This window comes from Choloepus didactylus, chromosome 7, assembly GCF_015220235.1.
Source record: "Choloepus didactylus isolate mChoDid1 chromosome 7, mChoDid1.pri, whole genome shotgun sequence".
Taxonomy (NCBI): domain Eukaryota; kingdom Metazoa; phylum Chordata; class Mammalia; order Pilosa; family Megalonychidae; genus Choloepus; species Choloepus didactylus.
Genome location: NC_051313.1, coordinates 33,240,403 through 33,266,223, shown reverse-complemented (window position 1 = coordinate 33,266,223; position 25,821 = coordinate 33,240,403). Strand labels below are relative to the sequence as shown.

The window sequence follows — 25,821 nt, the reverse complement described above, 5'->3', positions numbered from 1 at the left end:
TATTTATGTATTTATTTTTAACAGTAAAGACATTTAATACCCAATGAATTAGGACAGAGTTGGCTCTAAATGCTTTCTCTTCTGTGGAGGGGATACGACTCCTACTCAAGAGAAAATCAAAGACCTATAATTTTTACAATCCACAAGTCTTTTATTTCTTTTTTACACCTTTTATGCCATGAATTCACAGGGAATAGTCTCCAGTAGCTCAGGCTCCTTTCCATTGGTTCTCACAAAGTGTGCTTCTCTGGGTGGAGCAGACGGATGCATCAGTTGAACCCAGGTACCTTTCTCTTTGGCTTCCTTTTTTTTTCTGATCATTTTCCTTCACACGCTTCAAGAAGCTATCTCGGCTAGAGTGCTTATGTGGCTCAATATATACATGAATTTTCTTGGCGAGAATCTTGCCCTTCACCTGTTTGTTTACGATGATACCAATAGCATGCTGGGGAGCACTGTAGACTCTTCCAGTTTTGCCATGGTAACATTGGTGAGGCATTCCTATTTGAACCGTGCCCATTCCCTTGATGTCAAACAATGTCACCTTTCTTGTAGATTCACATAAATGTGGCCAAACGAACAACTCTATGTCTTCTAAAAGGCCAGGAAAACATATAGCGGATGACTCTCCTCTTTCCCTTTGTGTTTGTCATTTTACAGCAAGATGGCGCTTCCGGCTGAAAGGCCGGACCTTATCTTTTAACCTCCACTACACTGCACACAGTCAGGTGACTGCTCATCCGCTGATACCAGGATCTGAGCATCTTACGTTTAAATTACTTTTAAAGGGCAGCGTTATATTTCTCACCAAACCTAACTTTTGTTATCATCCTGAATTAACATGATCAGGTTTACCTTAGTTAGCTTCTCCAATAATAAAACTGCTTTCTCATGAATGTGTGTGGAAACCATAAGACACATTTTTTGGTAACTAAGGAGGTGGCTTTAGATCTTATACCAAAGAGGGAGACAATTGTTTTTCCTACATGCCCTTATAATAAACAGACGGCAATATATGCCTGTTAAGTAACCGGTAAACTCGCCTACTCCATTACTACAATTAAAATCAGCTATTGTTAACTCTACTGCAAACTCCACATTTTCCTTCACCTGTCTGGCTCAGGCTTCTTCATCTATTCAACTCCCTTCGATTGAATTCTCTTTCTTTCTCTGGTACCAGGACAGAGATGATGAGTTCTGTGGAAGCCAAAGTATAAAGGTGCCCACTACCTGAGAAGGATGGCAATGGTGTTCTGCAAATATGTATGGTCTGAGAAGGCAGCCCATCAGGGTTCCCATCCGCCGGGTGCATCCCTGACCCTGCCACACCCCACAGGCAGCATGCAGCCAACATCAAGGAACAACTTCTTCTGAACCCCCTCTAGTCCATAAATCAGACTCTGTAATGTCTGACACCTGCCTCCTCTGAGAAGCGTTTGCAAGGATTCATGAGATAATGCTGCCAAAGGCCCCGAGCTTTTAAAGAAAGCTGCTAATTATAAGCAAAGTGTCAATGGGCGAGAACATAACCAACGCCTGATCTTTCATCTGTGTCACAGTGCTTCTAAGTGGGTGACATCATTCCCACATGAAAAAGAACATTTTGCTGGAGAAGTGAAAATGATTTTAATAGGTGGGGAATCAGGCCTTTGAAGGAAGGCGCTAATACCGGCAGACAACCCCCCTCTGCACAAGAAAAGAGTAAAGGTGACAAAATAGTCTCTTCGTGGATAAGAAAGAATCTGGCATAGGGAATGGAAGTGGGTCTTTTCCAGTGCACTGAGAAGCTGGCATGAATTTACGTGACATCAGAGAGGTTGAAAAGACGTGGAAAGTTTAGAGAAGGGGTATTTAGAAAGCAGATGTTGTACGTGTTCTTAGTTATAGCAAGCTATAACTAACTTGGGGAAAACTGTGCTTTAGAAGTGATTTAACTCTTTCAAAGGCAGAATAAGCTTTTGAAAAGGGGGCATTCTGGGAGAACTCTTGTTTTTGGAATTGAGATATGAATCCATTTCCTCTCTTTTATACACTTTCCCTGTAACAATCTGGCTCCATTCCTTCTCATGTCTTTCCCCCTTCTGTCTGGCATAGAAATAGCTCGTGTTCTATTTCCCCACACTGAAGACTTCATTGCCAGCTAAGACTCTTAGGTCCTCATGGAAGGGACTTGCCGGGCCCTTAAATGAATGGGGCAGCATGAGAAACCTTCCCAGGATGACTCCTCGCTGAGGACGAACTCATCCCAAGGGGTACGAACCAAAGGTGCTCCCATCCCTTCCTCCTTCCTCTCTTATTCCCAATCCTTTGTGCCTTTTCCCTTTCTTTTCTTTCAACTAATTTTTACTGAGCATCTGCCAAGGAACAGGTGCTGTATGAGACAACATCGGCATATCCGCTTTTGCTTTTGGCTCTGTGTTTTCCGTAGCTAATGGGACCTGGGGGGTGGCGTATAGCCCGGCAGAGGGAGGACACCATGGTTCTAGAAAGTCCATCGTGAGACTTCCAACCAACTTAGGCATCATGGGATAGTTGGTAGCACTTATCTTGAGGTTAATGATACTGCTGAAAGATTATCACTTATACTAACTTTTTTTCCTACTAGGGCAACCTAGTTCCCTTATGTTTTTCTGAATAAAATGAACATTATTAAGTACTCCTTCCAAGTCCACAAGGGGCCTGTCAGTGACTTGAACTCTGCACCCATAACCAAGAATAGTCTTTAAGAAAGAGCTGAAGAACCCACCTGTTCTAGTTTGCTAATGCTGCTGGAATGCAAAACACCAGAAATGGATTGGCTTTTATAAAAGGGGGTTTATTTGGTTACACAGTTAGAGTGTTAAGGCCTTAAAGTGTCCAAGGGTAACACATAGCAATCGGGTACCTTCACTGGAGGATGGCCAATGGTGTCTGAAAACCTCTGTTAGCTGGGAAGGCACGTGGCTGGTGTCTGCTCCAAAGTTCTGATTTCAAAATGGCTTTTTCCCAAGACGTTCCTCTCTAGGCTGCAGTTCCTCAAAAATGTAACTCTTAGTTGCACTTGGGGTATTTGTCCTCTCTTAGCTTCTCCAGAGCAAGAGTCTGCTTCAAATGACCATCTTCAAAATGTCTCTCATCTGCAGCTCCTGTGCTTTCTTCAAAGTTTCCCTCTTGGCTGTAGCTCCTCTTCAAAATGTCACTGTCAGCTGCACTGAGTTCCTTCTGTTTGTCAGCTCATTTTTATGGCTCCAGTGATTTAATTTAGACTCACCCTGAATGGGTGGGGCAACACCTCCATGGAAATTATCCAACCAGAGTCATCACCCACAGTTGGGTGGGGCGCATTTCCATGGAAACACTTAAAGAATTACAATCTAATTAACACTGATAGGTCTACCCATACAAGATTACTTTAAAGATAATGGCATTTGGGGGGGCATAATACATTCAAACCGGCACACCGCCCTATGTCACCAACTACTCTAACTGGATGGGGCTCCAGATCAAGGGCATTTACACTCTTGAGAACATTTCAGATGAGCTCTGATCTGCCAATGTGTGTCAGCGATTAATTCCAGGTTCCCAGAACAAATGCCTCTGCTTCTACTCTCAGTATAGCTCTTTACTCAACAGATATTTTTTGTTCTGTTGATTGTCTCAAACATAAGAGGATATATTATGAAATGGACAAATATGTGCACCATATATATAAATAAACATCCATAAACATGTCTAGGAAAATAAATTAAGAATTTCTCTTTCACTGGTTGTGCTAACATATCTTTAGGATGGAGGCTCCAGTCAGCCTTAGAAATTATTTTCTTCTTCAGATGCCTAAAGCCTATCAAGCAACCTTAAGTGCAGAAGAGTTAGCTTGGCTTTTCCACATTATATGAGTTTTCAAATTATCAGTCAATGTTCTGTTGGCATGAGGATCTGCTAGCTTGGCTTTTCCTAGACACATTTTGTATTTAATATTATATATCCATATTAAGACAATGTGAAGGGTTCGGGCAGGGGTCGGCGGCGGGGGGCGGGGGTCATTCTCAAAGAGATCTAACCATCCTTACCATACAGACTGTGCCTTACCAATCAAAAGGCAGGTGGGGAAACATTGAGGACTGCCAATTTAATGGGCTGAGCCCTCAATCAGGGGGCTTTCCCCTGTGAGGTGAGTTGCTGCAAGGGAGAGGCTAAGTCCACTTATAACTGTGCCTAGGGCCCCCCCCCCTCCCCGAAAGCCTCTTTGTTGCTCAGATGTGGCCCCCTCTGTCACTAAGCCCACTGGGCAGGTAAACTCACTGCCCTCCCCCCAATGTGGGACGGGACTCCCAGGGTGTGAATCCCCTTGGCAATGTGTGAAATGACTCCTGGAGATTAGCCTGGACCCAGCACTGCAGGAATGAGAGAATCTTCTTGACCAAAAGGGGGAAAACAGATGAAGCAAAGTAGGGTTCCAGGGGCTGAGAGATTTCAAATGGAGTTGAGAGGTCATTCTGGAGGGTATTCTTATGCGCTATACAGATATCACCTTTTAGTCTTTAGTGTGTTGGAATGGCTAGAGGGAAATACCTGAAGCTATCAAACTGCAACCCAGTGACCTTGATTCTTAAAGACAATTGTGTAACTATGTCGCTTGCACAGTGTGACTGTGTGACTGTGAAAACCTGTGGCTCGCACTCCCTTTATCCAGTCTATGGACAGATGAGTGGAAAAAAGGGGACAAAAATTAGATGAAGAATAGGGTGGGATGGAGGGGATGGAAAGAGTCAGGGGTTCTTTTTTGCTTTCATTTTTACTTCGGAGTAAGGAAAATGTTCAAAAGTTGATTCTGGTGATGAGCACACAACTATATGATGGTGCTGTGAATAACTGATTGTACACTGTGGATGACTCTAGGGTGTGTGAATATATTGCAATTAAACTGTATTAAAAATGGGAGGAGGAGGGAAATGGGATGTTTTGGATGCTCTTTTTTATTTTAATTTTAATTTTATTTTTTGGAGTAATGAAAATGTTCAAAGTTTCATTGTGGTGATGAAAGCACAACTATATGATGATACTGTGAACAACTGATTGTACACTTTGAATGACTGTATGTTATGTGACTATATCTCAATAAAATTGCAAAAAAAACTTTTTAAAAGGCAGGTGGGGATGGGGAGGGGATGCTACTGGCTAGAAATACAACCAGATATAACTGTCTGCATTTATATATTTAAACTATTTGCTTTTCTTTAAAACAGCAGATATTCTTGAAGTCTTGTCAATAGAATTGGTTTAGTGAAAAATTGTTTTACTTTTCTAACTATTGGTTCAGTATCTTGGTTATATTCTGCAAGTATGGAAAGGGAATAATTTTTTTTTTTTTACCTGTTCAGCAGTATGGTAAATTTACTGTACTAAGGTAGGAAGACCTGGATTCCAATTTCAACCACATGATTTCAGTCATGAAATAATAAAAGTGATAATAACAATAAGTACAAAAAATTCCATTTGGTTTGTGTTATTGAATGTATGGAGTTTTTTCACATATACTATTATTATTCAAGTTTGATCTTATTCTTTCGGAACTCAGATTTCTTATCTGGAAAATGGGGGTAATAACTCCTACTCTGCCTACATTCCAGAGTTACTGTGAAGGTGGAGGCGAAAAAGTACATAACACTGCATTTATAATCACAAAGCAACATACAATACCATTATGGACATTCATGTGAAGAGTCAGTTTGGCAACTTATAAGAATATTAAGACCAGGATAGAACAGAAGAATCAGACTGACTTAACTGGTCAGTTGTGAAAACCAGGAAGCAACATACATGAACCTCAGAAACATATGCATACTTTCTGGGTCTCCCATACTTTGGCAGCTCTGGGCCTGAAGATTAAAATTTGAGGTTGTCCTGAACAATTCCAGGTTGTCACTCATACATCGAGGGTAAGAAAGTTCATAGAGCACATGCATTTACAGGAAGTTTTATTTTTCTCTCGGGATAACACTGCTCTGGGAATGACTATAATAATATTCTCTGAAGTAGCCAAAGGCTTCTATGAGCAGAAAATGATTATATAAAGAAACTGGTTTTACAGGTTGCCTCATTTAAAAAAAATAATTATAATAACACTCCACTTCCGTTTACCTTCTCAAAACATTTTCCCCAGTGTGAGACATAAAATTCATATGCACCATGTGGTCAGGAAAATCTAAAGGTGCCGACATGCCTGGAAGCACTTCTCCTTCAGTTCACAATAGCTTTATCTCTGTGCTGAAATAAAATGCCTTTCAATTAGAATCCCTTCACTTATCTCCTAAAAATGAATAAAGCTGGAACCCATCCAATCAGAGCAGAAAATCACCAAACCCAGAAAAGAAATCAAAGATTTTAAAAACATTGACAAAGCTAAGACGCATTTACCTGTGCAATTATGTCTATAATTTCTGAATAACTATGGCATCTTCTCACACAGGACCGAGCCAAAAAGTCTTCCACCAGTCGTGTTCCGATGCTGTATCCCCTGTGGATAATGGAAAGCGTGTGGTCTTCAAATAATATCTGAGTAATTAGTGAAGTCTATCAGTGTTTAAAAATGGATTCAACTATTTAGCACACACACAAATGGGTAACAAATTAAAGTAGATAGAATCATGTCCCCCACAAAGACATGTTCAAGCCCTAACTCCTTGTCCTGTGTGTGTGAACCCACTTGTAAATAGGACCTTTGAACATGTTATTAGTTAAGGAGGTGAGGCCAAACTGAAGGAGGGCAGGCCTTAATCCAGGATGGCTGACATCCTTATAAGCAGAGGAAATTCAAACGCAGTCAAGAGAAGACAGAAGTCAGCAGAAAACTAGAACAGCAAACACAAGGAGAGAGACGGCCATGTGACAGAGGATTGCCAAATACTGCAGATTCCGGGAGAAAGCAAGCCCAGTTGATACTTTGATTTTTGGACTACTAGCCTCTAAAACCATGAGACAATAAATTACTATTGTTTAAGTCAACCCATTGTGTGGTATTTGTCATAGCAGCCCTGGTACACTAGGACAACAAGTAAATAGCTGTTTGGCAGTTGGCTTCTTAGTCCCATAGACCTTAGCACAAATCCGGAAAATATTAACTAGTCTCTGGCAAGCAGAGAAGTCTGACTATTATCAAGACTGGCCCAAACTAGAGAGTACAAATTAAAACTAAAAAAAGGTTGGTGTCTGTAGCCTAATGTTTCTCATTGGCAGCTAACTTTCTCATCATTAGCCATTGACAGAATCAGGTTGAGGATCTAGCTAGCTTGTCTTTTTCTACAAAAGTGGTCATTGGGTGCTCACTTTTCTATCAGCACAGCAAACATGGTAGGAGGGCACGCCTGTCCAGGATAGGCCCTGAAAGGAGAGGGAGAAGAGAACAGAGAAATTTTTGTTGCCAGTGCAGTTTTCAACAGGGCTCTGACGTTTACAGAGAAAAAAAGCTAAGTCTAGAAAATTCATTTTTCATTCCAGAGAAACTGAATCTATGGGATTTGGGGGAAGGTATGTGTATTATCTGTTGGCTCCACCAGTAGCAAGTAGCTTTTGAATAGTACCTGAAGTACAATTCTAAAAGCATTTTATTGAGAGATGATAATGCAACTGAGTATGTAGCTAAGATGGCTGAGCATTCACCTTCAACAAGACAGACTAAGAAACTGTTAAATTGAAAACTACTAGATCTTTGCTCTTCTGAAAAAAGAAATGTCAGAGTCTTTGTCTTAAAAGAACTTTCAATCTAGTTGAGGAAATATGACCCTAGTGGTGGGGGTGGGGGGTAGGGGATTAAAAAAAAAGGACTGAGACTGCTTTTGCCAAACCAGTAGCACCAAATTGGTCTTCTAATTTCACAGTCACATGCACGTAGACAAGTAAAATGATTTGGATGGAGCAACAAGGCTCAACAAGATAAAAGCCCACAGCGCTATGGAGACAATAATTACTCCAGAGGGTCTAAGAAGGGGTGAGATTTTTGGTGACTGGGCAATCAAGGGGAGACTGATTTCGAGTCACAGTGCTTATTAGTTGACTAATTCCAGTTAGATAGTCTATATAGATTTCTCAGTGGATAAATGATTCCATTTAGCTTGCTTTACTCTTGAGAGAAATGCTTTGTAAATCAAGCCAAGAAGCTCACACTGAAAAGATTTTCAGAGAACAGAATGTCTACTTTGCAGAAACAGTTGTAGCTAGATTTAAAAATGTTTCCAGTGTTTTCTAATTATCATTATGCATATCCACAGGCACTGCCCTTGGAGATAGTGATAGGAAGCCTGAACGCTGTGAGAAGTGCAGAATACTCTACATCTGCTTCGGTCTAAGGGTATGTTTCTGCAAAGGAGATATTTTATAAATCAAATTAAAAATGTAAGATGCTCTCAACAGAAGCTATGAAAGAAATCCAAATGTGAATTATTTTCTGTAAGGTAAGGCAGCCTACTAAAATTCATTCTTAAATATGTCATCCATATTTGTTCAAATGTGCACCCAATTAGCTAACCAAAGTATGCTCTTTTAGTTAAATAAAAGAGCTTCTTCATTTTCTATAGCTGTTACCCAAGATAATGTAAATACATGAGCCAAGTAAAATTATAAAAATTCTGGAAAAGCTAAGTCCAATGTTCAAATGTAACCTAAGTGAAAAATAGCTTAAGCAGCCCCCATAATCACAGACGGTTCAGCTGAGGGAGAACTGAAGAAGCCATGAGTGAATAGTTGGGCATTTGCTTCTTTGTAAGTGCTCCTGCCTAATTAAAAAGAAATACCAAAACAAAACAAAACAAAACAACCAAATAAACAAAAGAATCAAAAACCAAAAACTAAAAGAGCCATGTGGACAAAAAATACAAACAGGGCAAGGAAAAAGAACTTTCCAAAGAGAAAAAGGATAAGCATATAGGAAAGGCATTCCTGAAGGGTTCAAGAAAAGGGTTAAAAAAAAAAAAGTCTTTCAAGCTTTTCTTTATGGTGTTCTTTTTTTCCTGTATTCCAATTGAAAATACAATGAACCCTTTTAGAAAGTTCTAAGTTTAGTAAGCTAAATTTCCCTTTCAACCTACCTGAATAGGATGATATCTTCTAATGGGTATATATTGTTCAGTCTTTGCCTTGTAGATCATACATAGTTAAGAGGTTTAAAAAATGTGGGCAGATTTTTATTGTCAGGTAATAATCTGATGATCATATAATTATTTTGAGAAAATTGCGTTAACATTTGTATAGGAGGAATCTATATTAATAAAGCAGAATGGTCTTTATTAAAAAAGGAAAGAGTGGATTTTTCCATTAACTTTTTTTTAAGTAAAGTGTAGTCATGTTAAAAACATTCAAACAGTAAAAACACTCTATAGTAAAAAGAAAATCTTCCTTCTACCCATAATCCCCAGGTCTTTTCCTATGTGGCTATTCTCTGTTTGCTGCATATCCTTCCATAGTTGGTCTATGCTTACGTAAGCATATATTTATATAGGAAGGAGTTACGTTAGAATAAAAGATTTCTGAAAAGAACCAAATTTGATATCCCATGATACTGTTAAAAGAACAATTTGAATTTTACCAGATTGCCTGCTTATATGCGACTTAGCAAAGAAATGAACGATTTCTAACTAAAAAGAAAATGTTTCATGCTTGATATCCGTGGGGAAAAAAAATTTCTTCCTATTACTTTACGTTATCAACCCAAATGGCAGTTGTAAGAAATTATGTTCAGCTTTAAGATGTGATTCATTGAAATGGAAGAAGAGCTGGCAAAGTGGAGCAAGAGAAGTCATTAGAGGCATATGAAATGCAAGCGATGTTAAGAAATTACCTGTTCCACAAGAATGAAAGCCTTCTACTTACATTTTATCTAAATATTTATTCACATCTTCATCTTTTTCATAATCCTTACACAGTTGGGCGACCAGAGCTCCATAGGTGAGGACAAAAAGATCTTTGTTCTGGAGAAAAAGGGATGATTTTATCTTATAGGCAAAGTTGCAAACAATATATTACTATATTTCTTCTTCTTTCTTATTTCCATAGTAGAATTGATATCAAACAGTTGCAACAATTTACAATAAAGGAAAAATGATTGATAGTTGATTGTTTAATCATTCCTGGGAATATTTGCATTTTAAAAAAGGATTATCGTCTTGTATTTCTTTTTTACAAAATCTCGGTTTGGAAGCAACCTGAGAGATCATCTGTTCATTTTTTCCACCCTCCTACTAATTAATGAAACAATTTTTCACTTTTGAGATCAAGTTGTACTCAAATTTAGATACATTGCTAGGGGAAAAAAAGAGCTGTGAATTAAAATAAATGTCTTAACATCAGAACATCTTTTTATGCATTTTCCTATATTATATAAGTTGAAATGTATTTTAATGGAGGAAGTTTTTATACTAACTGTTAACAGAAATTCCAATTATTCTAGAATGGACTTGGATATATGCCAACCATGTTTTCAGTTAGAAGGAATAACTGGGTGAGACTTCTCATGAGTCTGCACAATCCCTAATGGGTGCCAGGTCTGCCAAAGAGACTTTCAAGATGAACCCAACTGTAGCAGCAAATTTGTGAGAGGTTTTCTTTGGATTGTTTTTTGTTTTACTCAGAGGAAAAAGGAGGGATTTGGACTTTTCTTACAGATCTCCAAACTATGTCCTATTTTCAGAACGAATTAAAAATGAAAACTAAAAATGAGGAAGAATTAGGTTTGGTTTAGCATGGATATGTTGAGAATATGGGAAACAAAACACAAAGCTCGAGCAGTCCAGTTTTTAAAGGCTCCCTATTTTGCTTCTGCTATTGAAGACTAAGAAAGGGAAGGGGATCTTAGAAGTCCTTGATCCCAAAGCTCTCATCCTACAAAGAGGGAATGAGGTCTCAGGAGGAATGAGTGATTGGCCCAAAAAGCTAGCAAATAGCAGAGGCAGAACAGAGCCTGACTCAGCCTTCCCTTTGGCCTTAGCATTGATTACTGGGGTAAGCAAAGGAAGGCACTATTCAGAGTAGAGGTAAGTAGGGGAAGGGGAGGTTTGGGAGGGGACCACTGCCAACAAGATGCCTCCCAGGAAAAATAATCTTATTTTGAGCATAATCTTGTACTTTCATGAAAGGACAACATGAACTCTAGGTTAAAGACTTGTCATCAACTCTAAACCAAGGTATTTTGCTTAATGTGGAAGTGAGGATGAGTCCTGAAAATAGGTATTCAATTTCTTTTTAAGCATGGACAGCAATGACTTAACAAATGTTTAAAATTGTTTATTCAACAAAGTGACTTCTATCAAATATTATATAATTTTGATCCAAATATTTTCAAAATTGGCCCAATATCACCAATGTATACTCTGTTATGTGTGGATTTATACACAACAAACATGTTTCTTCAGTCAGGTAGAATATTATTAGCACTCACTAAATTTTCAACTGACAGAATTAAATATTTATATAGTGCATGTAGACATGGTTTGCATGGAAAATTTTAAGCCAAAATGTCACAATTGTATATAGAATATGCATTATGTATATTAATTGAAACATTACACATTAAAGACACTAATATGTACAATTTGGGTACAAGAAAATAATTAGTACAATCATATTTTTATTAGGAAACAAGGGAAAAGCAAGTGAAATAAACAAAATACTAAATACAAATCACTGAAATTTCACCATGTATTCAATTTTAATTTTTTCCTTCTTATTTAGATCTCCCGAGAACCCAATCGTAATTCACCATAAATGAAATATTTGTCTTATGTATAAGGAGCCACAGCAGAAGACAAATTACTGCTATGTGCCAATGTCACAGCACAAAAAATATGCAAAGATGAAGAGAAAGGGAGAGAAAAAGGATGGGAATGGGAACATGAAGTGTTTGTTGTTAGTAAAACAAAAGAATTTGGAAAATAGAGATTAAGAGAGAAAATTGTACCTACAAGCCTTAGCCTCAGCATTCTGCGCATTTATCATCAAGTAATGGCATCTTCTTCCCTCCCCCCTTCTCTTTAACTGCTAGGTGGGTGCTAACTACATTTTCACATATATTTTACATCCAGCTGAGTTTCATGTTCAATACCCATGAAGGCCAGTTCTCTTCATTCTGCTTCATGGCCAAGGGCTGTACCTTGAACTAGATTTCAGTTGGGTCTCAAATCTCGAACTATATGCTCAGTTGTGTCTCAAATATTTAACTATATATTCAGTTAGGTCTCAAATCTCTAATCATAGGAAGGGTCAACATAAATTTATCTTTGTGGTTTTTAAAAACATAGAGTACCATTTACTATTTCAGAAGGTTTTGGATATCACAGGATTAAAGTGTGTCTTAACTGATATATAAATCCAGTGGTTTAGTTACAACAGAAATTCTATTCAAGTTTTTGCAGCATTTGAGAGCCCCTCAGGAGAATGAATCATGATCCCAACGTGCCAGACAGAGGACCTACAGACATTTCCAACTGGGGTCTGAGAGTTGGTCTGCTACAATTCTGAGTATCCTAGGCTGAAATGACTTAATGTTATTCAATGCCTATCAGTATCCTGAAATAATTAATGGAGTTTTAAATTTAATGATGAGTTTTCACATCTGTAGCTTCTCAATGCCTAAAACTATGATCAGAGAATTAAAGAATATTTATCCAAATTTAGTCTGCAAAAAATCAAGTTTTAAAAATAATTCTGAGCTTGGAATATGTAGAAAAGATAATAGCACAAACCAAATTACAATAATAAACACCCACTTTTAAGACTAGGAAGCATATTTTTAAGGTAATCTTTTAATACTTAGTTTTCTCATGATCCATTGCTATTCAGCTTAACACAAAATCAACTATTTTCTATACATTTCATTTCCTATTTCAGGAAGTGGTGACAAAGAATTGCTTGATCTTTTCATAGTTTCTGGCAGATACAAAAGAAAGATTTGCCACCTATATTGGATATAATTAGTTATGAAAGAACAGCCTAAAATATGTATAAAAAATCAATTATTCAGTTAGAGTATGTAAGAGATAATGGTAACTCTTCCCAGAGGTCTCATTTATGATTCACTCCACTAAACACTCCCTTTGTGCCACTGAAAAATTCCACTTATAGCATCCCCTTTCAAAATAAATCAGGATTAACTCAAGGAAACATTTTCTTTGATGCAGAAAAAAATCTATTTGAGAATATGTTTATAAAAAGATCTTACTATTTTATGGTATTCTGGTCTTCTGTGTGCAGGGCGAGACATAGTGCTTGAGAGATGAAGAATATGATCTTTGAGTTCTTTTCTTTTGCCTGTAACCTCAGAGGTGCCTCAGTCTTGATCCTTTTGCTTTGTTTTTTGCAAGTTCCTCTTTGCGTTGAGACGGGAGTGCTGCTTCTTCACCTGACTGCTTCTGCTCTTTGCTGAAGTGGAGAGGAAAAATATCATGAAAAACAGCACTGTCTTATACCCATAGTACTTGCCACAGATCGAATAACTGCCTCACTTGTGAGGATGAGTTGTAACCTAGAGGCATGAAAGCTGACAGTGTGAAGTCAGAACCAGAAGCACTGAGACACTGAAAACTCTTTAGCCCAAGGGAATCAAGAGTGGTGTTTTGTTCTCATGCCAAGGTTCTGTTTTAAAATCATAAACAGAAACCTTCACAATCCAAGATAGATGTAATTGTTAGCATTATACAGTCTTTGTATTGATTGTTGTATGAATTAGATAGAGGTACATGATCAGCAATCTGTAGGTACCTGGTTCAATCCTAATCAACAACTCAATGAAAATTGTCTCCAAAACCTAGACCACATTCTGTGTGATTACAAAGTTCAAACATATTTGGTAACCCTTTTTTTTTTTTTTCATAAGCAGCAATTTCAAGAGTGATAGAATTTGGGTGATGTTTTCTTGTGAAACTGTTGCTTAAAATGGATGATGTTCTACAGTTTAATGTATAATGATTCTGGCAGAGAAAGCAAGCCCTTAGCTTTCTTTTGATAGTCCCTGAGATGTTAGCTATTGAAGATTCTCTTTATTTATGCAGAAGTATAGATATTTAAAGTTCAAATGAGAAATGCTTTCATCTTCACAAGTGCAGGTTTGGAGGATCAAAACTGTTCCACACATAAAACTCTATTTAAGAAAGTACTTTCCTACTTCTGACAACTCACGTCAATTAGCTCTATTTGTTCTGGCAAATTCTGGAATATGAAGTGACAGACTAGTGACCACTTTGAAGTGTGGTCTAGTTGAAAGAGCCTAGGAGGATTTGGAAGGCCCAGGTTAAGTTGTCATTCCACCATTTATGAGCTGTGTGATTTTGGGCAAGCCATTTTATTGCTGTCTGGCTCAGTTTCCACATCTGCAAAACACAATAATAATAGCCACTGCACAGAATAATTGTGTGTATCAAAGAGATAATATGTGTTCTAAAATGCATTATAATGCACTATATAAACACTAATTATTATAGAGTATTCTTGCAGGTGAATCCATTAAATGGAATTCTACAATATTCAAGATATTTCCATTAGTACCCACCTTCTATGATACCTTTGTCAGGAAAATTAGGGTGTGGGAGGAGGGTCTTTTCAGTAGTAGATAAATAACAGTTTTCCATTTTGCATTCCCACCATCAACGTATGAGAGTTCCAGTTGCTCTCCATACTTGCTAACATTTGTTGTGGCCAGTCTTAAATTTTAGCTATTTTGGTGGATATATCTTATTGGTGGGTATATCTTATTGGAACAATGTGTTGCCTTAGTTGTATCTTTTTCAATGAAAAGTAGTTATTTATACAGTTAATAATAAAAGGGACTTTTAAAATGTCATATTTGTACTCATCACTGTTTTCTGCTCCCTTGTCTCTTCTCAAAGTTCTTCTGGCCGTATCTTTTAATAATTCTTCTGTGGTGGTCAATTCCCTGAATCTTCACATCTTTATTTTGCTCCTCAATCTTGCATGACAGTTTAGTTGACCCTAAGCACTTTGTATACATTGTATTGTGTTTTCTATTGTTATTGAAATATGGTCTGCAGCCAGTGTATTATCATTCTTTTGTAGGTTATCTGTTTTTATTTTTGGTACTTTTAAGAATATTTCTTAATTTTTGACACTCTGCAGATTTACTGTGGTGTATCTAGATGTGGATTTATCCCGCTCAGACCATTCAATGCTCTTCCAATATGAGACTTTCTTTACTTCTGCAAAAATTTCACTTACTTCTCTTCAATAATGCTTCTCTGCCTCTCCCTACATTTTCTTTCTGAAATTCATGGAGTTTCTTAATCTGTCTTCCATGTCTCTTAACTGCTTTTTAAAATATTATTTTACTTCTTTGTCTTTTTGTACTGTATTCTGGATGACTTCCTCATTATCATGTTTCGTTCCACAAATTATCTATTTAACTGTGTCCAGTTGAGAGTTTATTTGAGAAGAGAAATTTATGTTATATTCACTTTTGTACAAACACAACCAAGCCTAGCCCAATGCCCTTCACACAGAAGTTGGACAATAAATATTTGCTAATTAAACATATACAGCAAACACCTTACATATTTCATTGTTTCATTTATTGTGTATAGATATATAATTTTATTAATAACAAAATATCACATTTTCATATAACCCAAAGATACCATATAAACAAGTTTGCAACAACTTCTAAAGCAAAACACAGCAATATTCTGTCAAGACAAACAAATTTTAAATTTTTATGCAAAGTTAGAATGTTTCTGTTGTGATTTGGCTTTAGGGGTGTTCAGGCACTGTTCTTTATCTTCGGGAAACCTTTTGGGGTTGCCTTCATTTCCTAAGGCTGCTGTAAAAACTACCACAAACTAGACAGCTTAAAACAACAGAAGTGTATTGTCTCACAGTTCTGGAGGCTGGAAGTCTGAAATCTGTAGGGGAGAATCTTTGCTTGCCTCCTCCTAGCTTCTGGTGGTTTGCCCGCAACCCTTGGGCTTCAATCAGAGCCTCAGTTGTCACAGGACCGTTTCCCCTCCCGTGCATCCATCTGGGTCCAATTCTCCCCTTCATATGAGGAACTCTAATCTAGTTTGGCCTAATCTTAACAAATAACATCTTCAAAGACTATTTCCAAATAAGCTCACATTTACAGGACTGGGGGTCATGACTTGGACATATCTTTTTGCAGGGTACAATTCAGCCCATACATAACAGGGATCTTAGAGCAGAAACCTTAGGTCATGGTTCTTCCAGCCTGTCCTAAATTTTGGATCACTCTAATATTTTATAATTTCCATTGTTCTCGATATCATAATTTTATAATGACCAAATTCTGGTCTATTCTGGTTAATTCTGGTCTATAAGAATGTTCTCTGTTTTACTTATGCCCTGTTTGCTGGTGTTCAACATTTTGTAGGACATTATACAAAGCAACCCATTAGCAGACGCTGGCAGTTTGTGGAAACATATGCTGAAAGTTTCCCTCTTCACTCATGCCAGATGAATCTCTCCCTCAATTTCTTCTGAGGTGTGTTATTAGCTCAGAGTTCACAAACTAAACAGGAAAAGATGCTAGAACATGTAAAGAGCCTGGATCACTTGACACAACCAGTTAAACCAGTAAGATCCCATAAAATGGCTATGGCTGTAGAGTCTAATGATCAGAAAGGGCCATAAGCTGATTGATGTGACAGTTTCCCATGATGAGCCCAACTCTCAACAATATTGTATCTTCTCTGCAGAGAAGTGGAACATTTATCAATTCTTTAATTGCTGCTCTAACAGTTGGTGGGCAACAGCTGTTCTCCTCTTTCACATTCAGATGTCCCTGTCAGGTTGGCAAAAATTTCTCTTATGGCTTCGCTTTTCTAGTCATCCCTGCCTTGATCCTTTTGATTGCCGGCTATGCTCTGAGAAGCCAAATGTGGACAATTAGGGAACAGTACTGCAGCTGTGCTCCTCTGCGCCGCAGACCCAGTCCCCTGGAACGCAAGCTGATTTGCCTCAGGTTCTTCAACATCACCGGCAGAGCACTTGTTGCTCCATTATCTTGGCTTGTGGTGACGCTGCTGACAGGCACCTACTACGAGTGTGCAGCAAGTGAGTTCGCATCTGTGGACCATTACCCCATGTTTGATGACATTGCTGCCAGCAAACGGGAAGAGATCCTAGCTGGGTTTCCATGTCGTACATCAGCTCCTTCTGACATGAGCCTGGTAAGGGATGAATTGAGTCTTCTGCACAGATACCAATCACAGGTAAGTTCTTGATTTTTTTTTTTCTCTCTGCTATCCCCTATTGAATATAGTCACTGGAAACATTCCACATTCTGCTGCTCCTCATGTTGTCTGATGACTGAACACAAAGGAGAATGCCACTTATCAAAGTGAGTTCTTCTGAGAGGCTGTATAAATACAGTCAGGAAGTTGGGTTGTGGAGTTAGCAGACCTGGGTTTGAGTCTTGCTTATTCACTTATTAACTAGCAAAACGTGGAGCAAGTTTATAACTTAGCCTTGCCTCTCTTTCCTCAGCTGTAAGTGGAGATATTAACAGTGTCTACTGCATAGGGTTTTTGTTAGGAATAAGCTAATACATCTAAGTAAGGTGCTTATGACTGTGTATGCCCAGTTCTGTAGTATAAACAATAAGTTTTAGGTATTATTATTATTACTAACTCCCATCTTTCTGCATATATTCACATGCGTATGTATTTTAACTATGCATTCATATACATTAGAATCTCTTCTAAAACTTCAGGAAGCTTAATTAGAATTAAAAATAAACTCCAATGGTGGTTCTAAATTTAGTGTCAACATTGGGAAGAGTGTACCTAAATTTACTGCACTTGTCAGTTAAAGCAAAAATAAAAAGGCACATGTGCATTTTTCTCTGTAGGGAGTGTGAACCACAAGGTTCTCACAATCACATAGTCATACCATATAAGTTATATAGTCATACAATTGTCTTCAGGAATCAAGGATAATGGATTGAAGTTCAGCAGATTCAGGTATTTCCTTCTAGCTATTCTAATACACTAATAACTAAAAAGGGATGTCTATAAAATGCATAAGAATAACCTCCAGAATGACTTCTTGACCCATTTTGAAATTCCTCAGCCACTGAAACTACTTTGTTTCATTTCTCGTTCCCTTTTTGGTCAAGAAGTCTTTCTCATTCCCACAATGCCAGGTCCAGGCTCTCCCCGGGAGTTATGTCCCACATTGTCAGGGAGATTTACACTCCTGGGAGTCATGTCCCATGTAGGAGGGAGGGCAGTGAGTTTACCTGCAGTGTTGCCTTAGAGAGAGAAGCCACATTTGAACAATGAAAGAGGTTCTCTGGGGATGACTCTTAGGTGTGATTGTAAGTAGGTTTAGCCTCTCCTTTGCAGTAACAAGCTTCATAAGGGCAAGCCCCAAGATCAAGGGCGTGGCCCACTACAATGGTCATACTGAATGCTTGCGAGAATATCAGGAATTCCCCGGGTGGGGAAGTTTAATATTTCAAATTTTCCCCCATTCCATCAAGGGAGCTTTGCGAATACATTTTTATTCTCTGCCCAAATTACTCTTGGATGTACCAGGCTTCATGCTAACCCGTACAAACCAACCAGATCTCACCCCCTATTCAAGTTTCCATGTAATTATGGAGTTTGAATAAACTGACCATACAAAGTTAAATTATAAAGCATGCTACAGAAAATATAGATTTTCCATCAAATAACATCTCTTCCTTTAGTCTCACATAAAAATTGAAACTTTAAAACACAGTCAATATCATCCTTTTCCCTTTAGTCTTGTTTGCCTTAGTCCTAACAAAGTCCATTTTGTTCATATCTCTAATTAAAGTCTGATCTCTTTTTCAGCTTCTTTAATATTTGCTGTATGGGGTAATGACATTCATAGCTGCTAAACTCTGGCTCTGAGTCTCAGGTGTCACACAGATACCTGAAGTTCCAGGGACTCACCAGGTTATACACTAACAGCTCATCATCTCAGAATTTAGAAATAACCATTATAACTCATGAATAAATGTGACTGCTGTAAGAGCTTACAATCTAAGAACTTTTACCATAAGCCTTCCCTTGATAACCTGTGCTCTCAGATTCAAGTCTTAGAGTTTGCACATTATAGTTAGTCCATATTAGTGAGGTGTTATAATGTTTATTCTATTCTGGATTATTTCACTCAACATACTGTCCTCAAGGTCCATTCACCTAGTTGCATACATCATAACTTCATTTCTTCTTGCCACTGCTCGATATTCCATTGAATGTATACATGACACTCACCATTATGTTTATTGGTTGATGTACCCTTAGGTCACCTCCATCCATTGCGAATTGCTAATACTGCTGCCATAAACACCAGTGTGCGGTGTTCATTCATGTCCCTGCTCTCAGTTCTCCCAAATATATACCCAATAATGGGGTTGCAGGACCATATCAACCCTATAGTTAGCTTCCTGTGGCACCACCACGCTGCACCATTCTACTTTCCCACCAACAGTGAATAGGTGTATCCCTCTCTCCCCACTTTCTCCAGCACTTGTATCCCTCTGTTTATTTTTTAAATAGTTTTATTCACACTGATACGATCCATTCTAAGTAAACAATCAATGATTCACAGTATAGTCACATAGTTACGCATTCACCTCCACAGCCTATATGAGAACATTTCCATTTCTTCTGCAAAGAAAAAGGAAAAGGAGAAAAAAATGAAAAATGAAAATATAAAAGGAAAAAGAAAAAGAAAAAGACAGTAAAATACAGTGAAAAGGTCAGACAACACCACCACCACCAAGAATCCCTATCACTCCCTTACAGGCATTTAGCTTTGGTATATTGGCTTTATTACAAATAATGGAAGCATCTCACAATGTTACCATTAACTATAGATTCTCATTTGCATTGACTGTATTTTCCCCTATACCATCCAATTTTTAACACCTTGCAATGTTGACATTCATTTGTTCTCCCTCTTTTAAAAACTTTCTTGTATTTGTACATTTAATCACCATCATTGACCACTCTAGGTTTCACTAAGTTATAGTCCCAGTCTTTATCTTCTATCTTTCCTTCTTGTGTCATACATGCCCCTAGCCTTTCTCTTTCACATGTACTCATGCCCATCTTTGTTCAGAGTGCTTACCATATTGTGCTACTGTCACACAGTATTATGCTATCAATTTAGGGATCTATACAATCAATCCGGTCTACCCTCATGTACCCCTTCAGCATCAAATGCCCAATTTCTAACCTCTGTCTGTTTCCTAATAACCCGTGTTGTCAACTTTAACTCTCAAATTTTGCTCATCAATGTTAGTTCATATTAGTAAGTCTGTAGAGTACCTGTCCTTTTGTTTCTGGCTAATTTCACTCAATGTAATGTCTACTGTCTAGACATTTTGACTTTTGGAATTTATATGTCATTTTTATTTTATTTTATTTTTTTTATCCCCCCCACCCCGCTTTTTACTCTCACTGATAGTCATCATTTCTGCTCTCTTCTCCAAACCTCTCTCTCCTGTCTTTTCCTATCTGCCTGTAGTGCTCCCTTTAGTATTTCTTGTAGAGTAGGTCTCTTGTTCACAAACTCTCTCAGTGTCTGCTTGTCTGAAAATATTTTAAACTCTCCCTCATTTTTGAAGGACAGTTTTTCCAGATACAGAACTCTTGGTTGGCAGTTTTTCTCTTTCAGTATCTTAAATGTGTCATGCCACTGTCTTCTCACCTTCATGGTTTCTACTGAGAAATCTGCTCATAGTCTTACTGAGCTTCCTTTGTATGTGATGGATTGCTTTTCTCTTGTTGCTTTCAGAATTATCTCTTTGTCTTTGATGTTTGATAAGCTGATTATTAAGTGTCTTGGAGTAGGTCTATTTGGATCTATTCTGTTTGAAGTACACTGCACTTCTTGGATCTGCAATTTTATGTCCTTCATAAGAGATGGGAAATTTTCAGTGATTGTTTCCTCCATTGTTATTTCTGCCCTTTTCCCTTCTCTTCTTCTGGGACACCCATGGCATGTATAATCATGTGCTTCTTGTTGTCATGCAATTCCCTGAGATGTTGCTCATATTTTTCCATTCATTTCCCTATCTGTTCATTTTTTGTGTAGGATTTCAGATGTCCTGTCCTCTAGTTCCTGAATCCTTTCTTCTGCCTCTTCAAATCTGCTGTTGTATGTCTCCATTGTGTTTTTATCTCTTCTGTTGTGACTTTCATTCCTTTAAGTTCTGCCAATTGTTTTTTTCAAGCTTTCAAGTTCTTCCTTATGTTTGCCAAATGTCTTCTTCATGTCCTTCATCTCTTTTGCCATATCTTCCCTCAACTTGTTCATTTGATTTTTTAATTGATTTAGCATAGTTGTTTGAAGATCTTTAATTAGTTGTCTCAACTCCTGTATCTCATTTGAAGTGTAAGTTTGTTCCTTTGACTGGGCCATATCTTTGTTTTTTCTAGTGTGATTCATAATTTTTTGCTGTCTAGGCATCTGGTTTCCTTGATTACCCCAATCAGATTTTCCCAGACCAGATGGGCCAAGGTCTCAGGAGGAAGGTATAATCAGTATTAAGTTTCCCTGAGGAGGAGACTCAGAAGGTTGTCAGACTTTCCTGTGAGGCCTCTAGATGCCGTGCTTTTCCTGTCCTGCCCAGCAAGTGGTGCTTGTTAGACCACAGCTACCCACTGGCATAAAGAAGTGCATGGCCTTCAATTCTCAGTAGACACTGTCCTTGGCAGGTGCTGAGAGTGTCAGAAGCCAAGCTTAAGCTGTTTCTGTTTTTTATCATCCGCCCCCCACCTCCAGGCCTTAGGGTCTGAATTCTTTGAGGGAGGGCAGCCACTTGAGCTGGGCCCCACTTCCGCCTTTTCTTAGGGAAGAGAAACCCTTTAGGGATTTATAGCCTACATTTGACTTCTTCCTTTGTCTCTCTATCTTAACTGCACCCTTGCCTGGGTCAGTGCTAACAATTGAAAATGACTGAAGCTTTCTCTAATGGGCTAATTAGAATGAGAGAATTAAAAAAAGGAAAAAAGAAAGAAATCCCCTTTTCAGAACCAATCCCCAGCACCTCAATTACCAGTTAAGAACCAGAGTTGGTGCCCAGTTCTTTGTGCCCCTTTTCTTGGCACGCAGCCCTTTTTCTGTATTCTGAACTCAGCCAACTCCAAAAGCCCCTGTTTTTATTTATTAATGTTTTTGTTTCCCATCAGCTCTGCCTCCTCTCTGCCAGGAGAAACCTCCAGGTTCCTTTCCTGCTTGCCCCAGGTTTATCTGTGTTCATAGCTTGCATTCAGTAGTCCAGATTCATTAACTAAAACTGCCATTGGAGCTTGGTTGAGCTACCTTCCCTTCCTTCTAGTAGACTGCTTCTTTTTTCCCATGGGAAGAGTTTCAGCTCAGCCTGCTGTGCCAGTGGTAAAGGGTCACTAGCTCCACAGTTTGAGGAGCTTTACTTACAGTTCTTATGCTGGGATCTCAGCTGTTCCACCCATTCCAGACTGGTGTACAATGTGTGTTCGGTCACAGATGTTCCCAACAGTCGTTCTAGACTATTTATTAGTTGTTCCTGGCTAGGTGCTAGTTGTTTCAGAGGACTAACTATATTCCAAACCTCTTTATGCTGCCATCTTGCCACTATTAAGTTTTTTAGAAATTACTATCATGACATAGAATACCAAAGTGTTGCATATGACACAGTTTAAGAAAAGTTAGAAATCCTATTAAGATATGCTTTGTCTTCAACTTTTTTTATTCTTGCCTTAAAGCTCAGGCAGAAGGAGGTATGTGAAGATATGTGAAAAATCCAAAAGTCGATGGAACAATTACAACTTTAAAAAATGTTCTTACTTAAGAAACACTAAAATGTAATACACAATAATAATATTTTCCTAAAGTCAAAATACAATGCTGTATTAAACACATACATGGAGTTCTTATGTGAAGAGAAAGTTTTGCAGTTCTGAGTGCCATTAGTCAGTAGATTCTTTGTTTAGAGAAATGAATATTCATTGAGATGCTTATCATAAAATGTATAAATAGTTCATATCTTAACTCTAATCCTCATAACCTTGAGAAACAGATGTCATTATCCCCATTATACATGTGAGGAAATCAAAGTTCAAAGAGTTTATGTAACTTGCATAATTTCATAGAGGTAATAAAGGGTTGGTCAAGATATACAAAGATGATACTGTTTCCATTTTACCAGGCTGCCTTCTAGAACTACCCACAACTTCAATCTCATTTAAGGAATACATTGTTTTTCAGTTGGATTTTTCTGGGTTGACCACAAGATCATATTAAGTTAAAATCCCTTCTCTGCATGTTCTGCAGTCTAAAATATCTTCCTGCTATTAGTTTCATCACATTTCAATCTACTTTCAACATTCAAGCAAAATTATCTTTCTAAATGTAAATCTGATATTGTGACTCCCCTATATAAAGTCTTCCATTAATTCTCTGCCAGCCTGAGCACAATTCCAAATTCCTCAGCATTTGGAATATACTTTTCCACGTGACTTCTATGACACTACGAATCCACATTTCTTGAGGTTCTCTGAACTCTTCATGCTCTCATTTCTCTGTTTACTCCCATTATAACTCTCCCCAAATTCTTGCACCTGGTTAAGTTATCTTTAATAATTTTGTTCTCAGCTTTAGAGTCATCTCCCCTGGGAATATTCCTTGATACTCCTCTCTCTCAAATCAGTCCATTTCTCTTCCATTGTGCTTCCTTAGTGCTCTGTGTTTTCCTATATCAAAAATTATTTCACTGTACCATATTTCTTGGTTTGCTGGTTTGTCTCCCTTTTTAGACTTGAAGACTGTGGAGAGAATGTATGGATCTTAAACTATTTACATCTGAGTCCCTATAACCACTACGGTGAGAGCTCAACCTAGGACTTGATCTATGATAGCTGATGAATTTAATGGTTATCTGAGATGGCCTTTTCTCCACCATGCTGGCCTCTATAAGTTAAATCATGATGAAATATCACTGTTGATTTTAGCCTTCATAGAGTGCAACTATTCCACTGTACACAGACCTGTTGGTGAATCACAAGCTTCAGAAGAGACCTTCAGCTCCCAAGCTGTGGCTACACACTGCTGGTTTCCCTAAATGTATGGAACTTGTCTCTCTTATTTTGTAAAACAACTGCTAAATATTTTTAAAAGAACAATAAAAAGAAAAGAAGGATTCTAAGAGTAGAAAACAGCCATTTACACTAGTCTTTAAAAGTGGACCCTAAATAGTTGCAGATAAAATCCAGTTCATCTTCCTTTCAATGTATGTTTGAAAGACAGTTCATAAAACTGGTCAACAAATGACTATTTGAAGAGGGAGGAAAATGTAAAGGAAAATAATCACATTCTCCATGGCACAGTGACTGTATTATCAATAATATATTTAGGAACATAAGTGTCTGGTCACTGACTTTCTTTTCTGCTGGCAAAAAAAAAGAGGGAAAGAACAACTCAGGAAGGGTATCAATAAATAATTATTGGCTCATCATTAAAGACACCATACAAGGCAAACATTGATCTATCGTATCATTTTCATGACCTTTATTATCAAATATTTCATTAAGCACCCACAGAATGCACGGGGCTTTACCTGATGGATGGTTGAGAAGTAAGGTTGAGCTAAAAGCCAAGAGCATATTTATATACCTTACATAAGAGTAATTGGTGGATCATAGCATCTGTCACTTCAAGGACAATACTTAGAATCCATTCCAAGTTAGCTGGCCAAATGTATGGACAATTGCCTCTCTCAGACTTATATCCACATCAAATGATCAGCAATTTGACCTTTTAATATATTAGAAACTAGAAAAACTAATTTCTTACCCACATTTCAGTTCTCAGCTTTGTAGAACTGACTTCTACGATGACTGCTTCTTGCCTATTTGATGCACTGATGTTTTCTGCCTTTCTTTTAAATAACCATGCGAAGATGCTGGGTTGGATTTTGATCACCTTGGCAACCATTGCTGCCATAGTCTCCTGCTGTTTGGCGAGGTGCTGCTCTCCCCTCACTTCTCTGCAGCATCACTACTGGACCAATCACTTCCATAACGAAAAGGAACTCTTCCAACAAGCTGCAGAGCAGCACTCACGACTCCTCATCATGCAGCGCATAAAGAAACTGTTTGGCTTTGTTCCAGGGAGTGAGGATGTCAAACAAATCCGTATACCTTCTCACCAGGACTGGAGAGATATTTCAGCCCCCATTCTATGTGTGGGTAATGACTCACAGGCTTGCTATAGCTCCCTTGGAGACAGGGTGGATGAGGAGAATGAGGAAGGCAAATCGGGAGGTATTGAATTACAACCTTCTTTATAGCACTTTCACCCTGCAGACTGCTTAACAGATACTTTATTTCTATGATGATGGAGTTTCAAAGTAATCTCTTCACCTTTTTTTCTTTCTTTTGATATTTGTTTATGTAAGTCCACCCAAAAATGGTCTTTCCAAGATCAGTTTATCTGATAATGATGTCAATCTCTACTTTCTTGAAATCTCTCTGATGGTCCATTAATGCTGAAAGTGTCATATTGGCCTAATTAAAATATAGAATTTGAAGTCAGATCAGAATTTTAATCTTGTTTCTGTTACTTAGTAGCTGTGGGAAAATGAATATTTGAGTCATCCTGCTCTAGCCATGAGAAGATGATGGATTATTATATCATCATTAGTATCATAAATGTTAGTTGTAACACCTACATGTTAGGATCATTTGTATAGTTACTACGCACAAAGTTTATTCCACAAAGCTTCCCCTCTATACTCCACTATAAGGATACCATCTGTACCTTTCCATTATTCTCATTATCAGATTGTACCTTTGAACTCAAAATCCATTTGGG

The 25,821-nt window shown here is 38.0% G+C and overlaps 2 protein-coding genes across 7 annotated transcripts in view; one reads left to right on the top strand and one right to left on the bottom strand.

Annotated features, from left to right (window-relative positions):
- The window catches only part of TRAPPC3L (trafficking protein particle complex 3 like), an 82,637-nt gene that overhangs the window by 34,132 nt on the left and 22,684 nt on the right, over positions 1 to 25,821 (bottom strand). The window contains exons 1-5 of one of the 5 annotated variants that reach the window (XM_037842818.1): positions 24,806 to 24,919; positions 13,187 to 13,386; positions 9,844 to 9,941; positions 7,306 to 7,359; positions 6,397 to 6,496 (exon numbers count right to left, since the gene is read on the bottom strand). In XM_037842818.1, the coding sequence (XP_037698746.1) occupies positions 6,397 to 6,496; positions 7,306 to 7,359; positions 9,844 to 9,941; positions 13,187 to 13,228 (294 nt within the window). In that variant the 5' untranslated portion in view covers positions 13,229 to 13,386; positions 24,806 to 24,919. Of the gene's footprint in view, positions 1 to 6,396; positions 6,497 to 7,305; positions 7,360 to 9,843; positions 9,942 to 13,186; positions 13,387 to 24,801; positions 24,920 to 25,821 lie in introns of those variants that run through there. The other 4 variants (XM_037842817.1, XM_037842816.1, XM_037842819.1 and 1 more) reach the window with 4 other exon arrangements.
- On the top strand, positions 10,504 to 25,477 carry CALHM4 (calcium homeostasis modulator family member 4). 2 transcript variants are annotated; one of them, XM_037842814.1, is made up of 3 exons: positions 10,504 to 10,562; positions 17,135 to 17,201; positions 24,908 to 25,477. In XM_037842814.1, the coding sequence occupies exons 1-3, from the start codon at positions 10,504 to 10,506 to the stop codon at positions 25,295 to 25,297; spliced, it is 516 nt and encodes a 171-aa protein (XP_037698742.1). In that variant the 3' UTR covers positions 25,298 to 25,477. The 2 variants fall into 2 exon arrangements, with proteins under 2 accessions (XP_037698742.1, XP_037698741.1); XM_037842813.1 differs by lacking the exon at positions 10,504 to 10,562 and having other exon boundaries at positions 16,647 to 17,201.